This window comes from Theobroma cacao, chromosome 3, assembly GCF_053813885.1.
Source record: "Theobroma cacao isolate CCN51 chromosome 3, ASM5381388v1, whole genome shotgun sequence".
NCBI classification, from domain to species: domain Eukaryota; kingdom Viridiplantae; phylum Streptophyta; class Magnoliopsida; order Malvales; family Malvaceae; genus Theobroma; species Theobroma cacao.
In genome coordinates, this window is record NC_142641.1 from 15693950 (window position 1) to 15703809 (window position 9860).

General features: G+C 35.1%; 1 protein-coding gene across 1 annotated transcript; it reads left to right on the forward strand.

The window, feature by feature from the left end:
* The first annotated feature begins 2057 nt into the window (after positions 1 to 2057).
* On the forward strand, positions 2058 to 2742 carry LOC18604528 (uncharacterized). Its single transcript, XM_018117052.2, has 2 exons — positions 2058 to 2343; positions 2447 to 2742. Exons 1-2 carry the CDS (start codon positions 2058 to 2060, stop codon positions 2740 to 2742), a joined length of 582 nt encoding a protein of 193 aa, XP_017972541.2.
* The last annotated feature ends 7118 nt before the right edge of the window (positions 2743 to 9860 follow it).

Sequence of the window (9860 nt, forward strand, 5' to 3'; positions counted from 1 at the left end):
AATGATCCCCCATTAAGTTATCCATCATATGCTATTATCTTTGAATACGTGTCATGATCTCATTTGCAATTGATTAGCCTAGTCCCTATGGTGTAGCACAACTACTAATTAGTTGTTTATTGCATAACATAAATAGGCCTTACTATCTAAGTCCCATATACAGTTCAATCCAAAACATATTGCGACCATGTGGCTCACAACATAGCACACATACATACTAACATATGTCAACAATTTACTAGCCTAGGCATAACTATCTAGGCATTAACATACCAATCTAATACCATGGCAGCACCTTAACATGCATTAATATTTGATGTCAAATTTATCCATGCAAATGTGCGTATCGTAACAACTAGTTTTTGGCATCGTTGTTAGGGAATTATTTTCCTACTTCTTGCAAATATTAGTACCAAGCAAACTAGTCTTACATCAAGTTTTTCTTTTCTTTATTTTAGATACCTTTAGTCATTGTATGCGAAGAGTGAGAAACTTGGAGATTGTTCCTTTTGATCCAAAAACGGAAAAGGTTTTTTGAAGACTTTGGAGAGAAAATTCATAACCTTCAACTCACATCGAAACAATGGCTGAATAATAAAGAAAATAGTAACAATAAAAAATTGATCTTTCAAAGATTTTGTTCCTTTGGTTTAAGGTCTTCACTCTAGCATTCGAAGGCCAACCTTTCAAGCTAATAACTTTGAGATAAAGCCGGTGATCATCCAAATGATTCAAACTTTAGTACCATTTGGGGGTTTAGCTAATGATGATTTGAATGCTCAAATCTCAAATTTTTTTGAGATCTATGATTGTTTCAAGCATAATGGAGTCACTGATGATGTAGTTAGGTTAAGACTCTTTCTTTTTTAATTAAGAGACATGGAAAAGAATTGGTTGAACTTGCTTTCTATTGTCTCCATTACTAATTGAGATGATCTAGCTTAAGAGTTTTTGGTGAGGTTTTTTCCATTCACCAAGACAGTGAAAATGAGGAATGAAATTACTTCATTCATGCAACCAGATTCAGAGTCATTGTATGAGGCTTGGAAAGGAGACAAGAAGCTGCTCAAACGTTATCGTCATCATGGTCTACCTATGTGGCTGTAGGTCTAAACATTTTATAGTGGTTTGTTGAGTTCGATTCGGACTACCATAGTTGTAGCTATTGGAGGAGCACTCATGGCAAAGTCTATTGATGAGGCTTATGACTTATTGGAGGAGATGGCATATAATAATTATCAATGGCCATTTGAGAAAACGATGCCTAGAAGAGTAGTTGGGGTTCACGAGCTGGATGGTATCAATGCATTGACTGTATAGGTGGCAACATTGATTAAGAAGTTTGATTCTCCAAGGGTTCATTCTATTCATAGCCAATTTGTTACTTGTGACAACTATGGAGAGGGGCATTCTAGTGATCCTTGTCTAATTAGTTTTGAATCAATTTAGTTTGTTGGGAATCTCAATAGGTAGTAGAACAACTCGTATTCCAACACTTATAACCCTAGGTGGAGGAATCATTCAAACTTTTCTTGGAGCAATAATAAGGGATCTTCTTCAACTCCAAGGCTTAACTTCCCTCTTGGATTGCCACTTTAAGCTAGAGCTCCTATGCTAGAAAAGAAGCCATTTATGGAAAAGTTGCCTATGAAATACATGGCAAAGATTGATTATCTCATTCATAGTAAGGCTACTTCATTAAGAAACCTTGAGACACAAGTGGGTTAACTTGCCAACACTATCAACAATAGGCCTTAAGGGACTTTACATAGTGATATGAAAGTTAATCCTATGAGAGAAAGTAAGGAAGATGTTAACGCAATCACTCTTAGGAACGGAATAGAGGTAGGAAGTAATATCAAGCAAGCTAAAACTCAAGATAAATCTGTTGAGAATTTTGACAAACAAGTTCAAGAAATGGAAGCCAAGTGAACCCCACCACCACCACCTTTTCTCAGTATTTCCAAAAACAAAAGCTTTATAGTCAATTCCAAAAGATTTTAGAGGTATTTAAGAAGTTCCACATCAACATTCCTTTCATGAAAGCTTTGGAGCAAATGCCTACTTACGTGAAGTTTCTAAAAGACATCTTGGCCAAGAAAAAGAGTTTGGGTGAGTATAAGACTACTGCACTTCCTAAGGAGTGTAGTGCCATCATTGAGAACAAGGTTCCACCAACACTCAAAGATCCTGGTGCATTATTTTTTGCTAAAGCTTTGAGTGGTTTAGGAGCTTGTATTAACCTGATGCCTTTGTCAATTTATAGAAAGTTGGGTTTGGGAGAAATTAAGCCCACTAGTGTGACACTACAACTTGTTGATCTATCTCTCACATATCCAAGAGGTATTGTTGAAAATAAGCTTGTAAAAGTTGACAAGTTTATCTTTTTGGTAGACGTTATTGTGTTTGATATGAAAAAAGATCGAGATGTTTCAATCATACTTAGGAGACTATTTGCACACTACTAGAGCACTCATTGATGTTGAGAAGGGAGAGCTTACCTTGAGAGTTCAAGACCAAAAGGTAACTTTCAATATTTATAGAGCTTTGATATTTCCTAATGATTCTGACGAATGGTTTGTAGTAAGTGCAATAAATAGTGTCACTAGTGAGGTATTTATTGAAAACCATCCCAAATATCCACTTAAGGCATCTTTAGTTGCTAATTCTATGAGGGATGATGACGAGCTCCTTGAGTATGTGAATATGTTGGATGCTTCATCTTGGATTTTAAGAGCCTAATTTGAGTCTTCAAATCTTTCTTCCCTTTCATTATTGCTTGCTAAGCCATCTATCAAAAAACCTCTTACAGTGCAACTTAAGCCCTTGCCTACTCATTTGGTATGTTTTTCTTGGTAATTCATCTACTTTTCCTATTATTGTTTCATCTTTTTCTAACTAATGTGTAGGAAGAAAAGTTTTTACGAATGTTAAGGGAGCAAAAAAAGGTATTAGGGTGGACCATTGTTGACATTAAGGGAATTAATCCTTCCATATGCATGAACAAGATCCTTTTAGAGGATAACGATAGAGCCACCATTAAGATTCAAAGGAGGCTTAATCATATCATGAAAGAGGTGGTAAAAAAGTAGATCATTAAATGGTTGGACGCTAGCATTATTTATCTAATTTCAAGTAGTTCATGGGTAAGTCCGATCCAATGTTTACCAAAGAAAGGTGGGATGATTGTGGTGGCTAATTCCAACCATGAGCTCATTCTTACAAGAACAGTGACTGGATGAAGAGTGCGCATGGATTACCATAAGCTCAACAAAGTCATAAGGAAAGATAATTTTCCTTTACAATTTATTGATCGATGCTTGATTGATTGCTTGGTAAGGAGTTTTATTGTTTTTTAGATGGATATTCTAGTTACAATCAGTAGCAATAGCTCATGAAGATCAAGAAAAAACTACTTTTACATACCCATTTGGCATTTTTGCCTTTCCAAGAATGCCATTTGGACTTCGTAATGCCCTTACTACTTTTCAAATGCCCTGAACATTTGGACTATTGTGTTTGCATTTGATAAGTTTTATTCTTACTTGGTTTGCAGTAAGGTAATTGTGTACACGGATCATTCAATAATTAAGTATTTGCTTACCAAGAAAGATGACAAAGCACATTTGATAAAATGGATACTTTTGCTACATGAATTTGATTTGGAGATTATACATGGAGAAGACCCAAAAAATCAAGTAACAGACCTATAATACCCCATACTTTGATATGGTGACTAATAAAGATTATCGGATGCCAATTGAGGTTAATTATAATGTTTAAAAGTGATGAAAGATGAAAGGAATAGTTTGGGATAAAATATTCCGCACTTGAGGAAATAATAATAAAATAATCATATTTTTATCGAGGAAGAATTTGTGAGATAAAAAGTGATTCGAAAGTCAATTGAGGCATAATAAGGTATTTTGGGTACCAAGGAGACAAGAGGAGACAAAAAGAAATTTTTGGAATAAAATAATATTAAAATATTAATATTTTATTAAATGTCAAAATTTTTCATGAAGAAGGAGTATATGGGCAACCTAAGTGGGGGAGAAGAGGAATGAGGACAATTTCAGAGAAAAATGATGTTAATGGGGTCGCGTGTCTTTATTAAGTAAAGATAGCACAAGTAAATAAATATTTTAAATATTATAGGGACACCGAGTTGGAGTACAAACTTCATACTTTGTTTGTACATGTATAGAAGAATATAATAGAAGGAAATTGGAGTTAAATGAGTGTTGGGAGGACTAAGTTAAGATGGAAAAAAACTTAAAGTGCAAAACAGTAATTTTGCATAAAGTTTGGTCAAAGCTTCCAAAGGAAGCTTTGACTCTCATCTTTATCAGCCCAAAACCGTCCTTATCCTCCCAGCAAGATATTTTCTTCTTCATTCTTGAAGCTTCCAACGCCATTCTCTCATTCTCCCATGGAAAGATAATTTTCTTTCATTTTCTTTCCTTGTTTTCTTTTCATTTCTTTTCTCTTTTTGCTTCTTTCTTCTCCCAACTTCTTGTGCACCAAAGTTACAACTTCCAACCCCAATTTCCAACACATATAAACTCTAGGATAAGAAGAAAGAAAAAAGAGAGAAAGGAAGAAAAAGCTTGGTTTTGGTGATTCAAGCAAAGAAAGGTAAGGATTCTTGTTTTTGGCTTGAGTAGTCTTTGGAAATGAGTTAGTGACTTAGAGAAATGTCTTATGGCAGCAAAGATTGGCTTGATTGGAGAAAAATTGATAACATGTAAGCCAATAAACCCATGGGTACATGAAGGACTCAAAGTGGAAAAGGAAAACGGTAAGCTTAATACTATGTTTTAAAGCTTACGGTTAGTTGAATATTGTGAGAAATTATGGTTGTTGAAAGGATCTATTTGCCTAAGCTAGTTGAAAATTATTAAGATTTTATGGCATGTTGTTTGAAAGAAATGAAAAAGGAATATTGTGGATGGAAGATTGAGAAACAAATTATTGAAAGTTAGATAGATAATGATGCATGTAAACTAGGAAATAATGGAGTGAAAGTGAGAATGATTGTTGCTACCACATATGTGGATTATGTGTGGAAATATAAGATGGATTTGGGCAGAAATTATTTAGGAAGGTTGAAGTAGGCACGTGGCATCATAAATAAGTTGCCGGTGATATAATCTAAGGAGTTACCTACGCAATGGATATAAGTAATTTGAGTAAAAATGTATTAAGAGGTAAGTTAATTGAATATGGTTTCATAATAGGATGAAAAATATAAATTTAAGTAAGGATTAATTGATTGAAGTGCTGCCCATATATGTATGTAATTAAATATATTGAGTTCGTATTATTGCTAGGAAGTGCAAGGATAAGGTTAGAGATGTGGTAGCGTGCCGGAGTAAATAACAAGCGATCGGCCAGTGAAAATAGTTAAAGACACCTCCGAACAAATAGCGACTTAATATCTCGTTGTTGCTAGGTGAGTGAACTTGCATTAAAATGTTTTGGGATATACACATTTATGTTTGATTGAATCCTCTAAAATGTTTTATTGGTTTTTCTTCAAAAACTTGCACGGGAATAAGCCTTTAGTGAAATGTTTTTGTGAGGTGGAACAAGATTGTGATGAATCTATGTACTTTTATATGACGCTGATATGTATGTAAAGATATATGATACATTTATATATTGTTAAGTAATTTTGTATAATTGATGTAACTGTGGATGTGCGGAGTGGGTAGTGCACATGCCGGTAATGATGCTGTGGTGATATTTACAACCGTGCATGTGCGAAGTGGGCAGTGCACATGCCGGTGATGATGCACATGAGCTGGGTGAGATGAGGTGTCCCGCTATGTGCACGATGTGGGGGGATGCACATGAGATGGATGAGATGTGGTGGTATACTAATTAATATATGCTTAAGTATATGTATATATAATAGAAAGACTATGATTATAATATGTGATTATATGGCATGATGAATCTTGAAAATTTCCCATTTTTTTGTGAATTGATTTTATTGCAGCAAGAAACATTCTGTTTATACTGCCTTGCTTGGATGATTGCTGAAAATTCTCTCTCTTTCCAATTTCATGCTAAATATGGTTCCTTCATTATGAAATGATTTAATAACCAGAGGTTTGATGGAAGGATTTTAATAAGAATGTGAACTAAGTTGCATTGTTTTCAAATATGTGCATCATGATTTCTAAACCTTCCTTAACGTTGCTTGTTCCCTTCCTAAGTTCACTCACTGAGTTTATACTCACGTTTTTAAAATTCATGTTTTAGGTTTCCTGAGTTAAAGGTGATTGGATCCTAGGACGAGGTGCTCCACCCTATACATTGCTTGGTAGGTTTAGCGTGACGCTAAGTGTTTCAATCATGCCCAGAATCACTCCACTGACGGTCAAGTTCTAATTACATGTATATGACTACTTGTTGTGAAATGCTGAGATTCACTTGTCACATTATATGTATGTATATAATGGTTGATGATGCCATTATGAATACATGACTGGGTTTTATGAGTTTTTTTCAAAGAAATTGTAATTGAGCATTATGAATTTCTGATTCTAAAGGAATATGGATTAACATATAAGATCATGTAAGTAGGCTTGCTTGGGCGTGGTGGGCTGAGCTCTTTGGTCCCTTACACTGGTCATGGCTTGAAAATTGGGTTGTGACAAGACCATCCATCAAGGTTGGAAAATAACAAACAAAGTAACAACTCAATGTTGATCAATGAGATTTTCCTTGATGAATAATTGTTGCATGATGATCAAAAGAAATTACCATGATATGTTGGCTATGTCAAGTACATTGTAAGTAACCTTCCACCTCTTGATTTAAAATTTCATCAAAGAAAGAAATTTCTTGATGATGTTAAGTCTAATGTGTGGGATGAGCCTTTCTTGTTTAAGCATTGTGTGGATAGAATTCTGAGAAGGTTCATTCTGATGGAAAAAGTTGAAAGCAAACTTATGCATTGTCATTCTTCAAACTATGGCGGAAACTTTGGAGGAAACAAAATTACAAGAAAAGTCCTTCAATAAAGTTTGTGTTAGCCCTTCAATCAGGTTTGTATTAGCTAACTTTATTCAAGGATGCTCAAAATTTTGTTTTAAAATGTGATAGGTGTCAAAAAGTGGGCAACATTTGAAGAAGACATGAGGTGCCTTTCAATAACATCCTTGAAATGGAGATCTTTGATGTATGGGGTGAGACTTCATGGGTCCATTTATTTCTTTTTTTAATAATCGTTATATTTTGGTGGTTGTTGACTATGTTTCAAAGTGCGTGAAAGCTTTAACATTGCGTATGAATGATTCCAAGGTGGTGTTGAAATTTTTAGAAAATAACATCTTTAGTTGATTTGGCATACCAAGAGCGATTGTAAGTGATGAAGATGGTTACTTTTGCAACAAGTAATTGGAAGCAATACTTGTTAAGTATGGGGTCAAACACCAGATTGCGAATGGTTATCATCCAGAAACTAGTGGACAAGTTGAAGTCTCTAACAGAGAAATTAAGCGAATTTTGGAGAAGATTGTGTCTCCATCAAGAAAGGATTTGGCTAAGAGATTGGATGATACACTATGGGCATATCGGGCTGCTTAGAAAACTCCATTTAGTATGTCTCCATAAAGATTGGTTTTTGGAAAAGCATGTCATCTTCTAATGGAGTTGGAACGCAGTGCTTATTGGGCCATCAAGAAATTTAATTTTGATATTGAAGCTGCGAGTGAGAAATGTCTATTTCAATTGAATGAGATGGATGAGTTTCAACTCAATGCTTATGAGAATGCCAAAATCTACTAAAAAAAGACAAAGAGATGGCACAATAAGAAGATTATTAAAAGCCAATTTGAGCCAAGATAGCATGCATTGTTGTGACACCCAGTACCCTTGTATTATGAAACCTCGACCTTTATAGACCCGTAACTAGAAGTAGATGAGATAACACGAACCAAGGGTAATTTTTTCATTTCTCATGGTGAGCTCTTAGGAGTAATTTTCTAATGTTATTAAGGTCTAAGTAAGCCTAAGGAATAAATGAATGACGGTAAAATAAATGAAGAAGATAGAAACATTGATAATTTCCATAGTAGGGGTAAATTGGTCATTTTGCATCTTGGGTCTAAATTTTTACGTTTTCATCAACCCGAGTATTTTTAGACTCTTATGGACTTTATCTCAGTGTCAAAAGAGTAAAAAGGTTGCACAAAGGATGGGAGGAAGACAAAGTGACCTTGTTAAGGGCATTTTGGTAATTTACATGAGGGATTGGATAAACTTTAGATATAAATATCTAAGTTCCAACAACTTCTAGCAGCTTCTTCTTCCTTCCATCTTTTCTCTCCATTTCATGTTTTCTTCATCCTCCATGGGAAGAAAACCTTGATTCCTCCATAGCCTTATCATAGAAAGCCCAAATTTCAAGTTTTTGCCCACTCCTTCATAGGGTTTTTTCATGCTCTTCCACTTTTACAGCTCAATACCTTCAAAAGTCTTTCTTTAGTACATTCACTCACTAGCTGGACATGTAGAGAGAGAGAGAGTGAGTGATTTCCCTTATTAGCTTGAAGAATTTTGAAAGAGGATTCAACTACAAAGACCATCAAGGTGAGTATGAGTTAGGTTAATCTCTTTAGTTGTTGATAATGTCTAGTAATTAGATTTGTGAGTGTTTTATTGTTGCGAGTGTTTATTCAATTTTAATGTGACTAGAGTAGTGCAAATCATAGCCATTTAATAGTAGTTGGACGCTAGTTAGGGATGACTAGTAGAACTTGATTTAAGAAATAGCTTTTGGAATGGTATTAATGCCAAGTTAGGTTAATGGCGATGTTTTTGTGTGTAATAGGTTCCAACGGAACCCCACACCTCCATTCGGAACATTAGTCGAAGTTAGAGCCTACCAAAACATCAACAAAGACTGGTGAGTGAACTTGCATTTCAAAATGTTTTGGGAAGTGCGTACATGTTTAAATAAATCATTTGAAAGTTTCATTTGTTTTCGCTTTAAAAATAATATACTTGGGGAACAAGCCCTTGATGAAACGTTTCTATCTTGTGAAATGTGCAATATGAATAGTTCATGTGTTATCACATTATATTGATATGTATATTATGCTTTGGATGCTTCTTTTGTGTGATAATGATGACCCAGCTATGTGCAGTGTGGGAGTGCACATGAGCTGATGATGACCTAGCTATGTGCGGTGTGGGACTGCACATGAGTTGATGATGACCCTACTATGTGCGAGTAGGGAGTACACATGAGCTGAGTGTGGAGGGATGGTATGCATGATGATGTATGTATATACATATATATGTATATATGTTATAGAAAGTTTATGAAAATAATTGTGATTGTGCTGTATGTTGGCATTGTTAATTGCTCCCAAATTGCTTTTCATTTCAATAAGAAAATGGCTTTTTGAGGTAACAATACCCTTTTTAACTAAATTGCTTTGTTTCTCACTGCAACGAGATTCATTCTCGCTAAGCGAGAAACTCTTAGGTCTGGGGGGTTACACTGGCTTGGTTCTCGCTGCAGCGAGAAATTTCTTGAACCTTCTCGCTGCAGCAAGAAACTCTCGAGTGGTTTCAAAATTCTGGTGCAGTGCTTTCACTTTGACAAAGATTTTGACCACTTTTTGATAAGAATTGGGCAAAGTGGTAAACATCAAAGTTGTAGCCAAGCCTCTTGGTTTTCTAATGACTCAAAAATCATGTCAATTGGACTCTTGTAATGGGAGATATGCTTGAAAGACCGAAATATATGCAAACTAAGAATGCCTTATCACTGCAGCGAGAAAACCCTCGTTTGCTTGTCTTGCTTGGTCATTGCTAAAATTTTTCATTCTATTCAACTT

Coding starts and splice junctions, on each gene's coding strand:
- LOC18604528 (XM_018117052.2), top strand. CDS start 2,058: ATGCCTACTTACGTGAAGTTTCTAAAAGACATCTTGGCCAAGAAAAAG. Junction 2,344..2,446: donor ATCTCTCACATATCCAAGAG/GTATTGTTGAAA, acceptor AATCATACTTAG/GAGACTATTTGCACACTACT.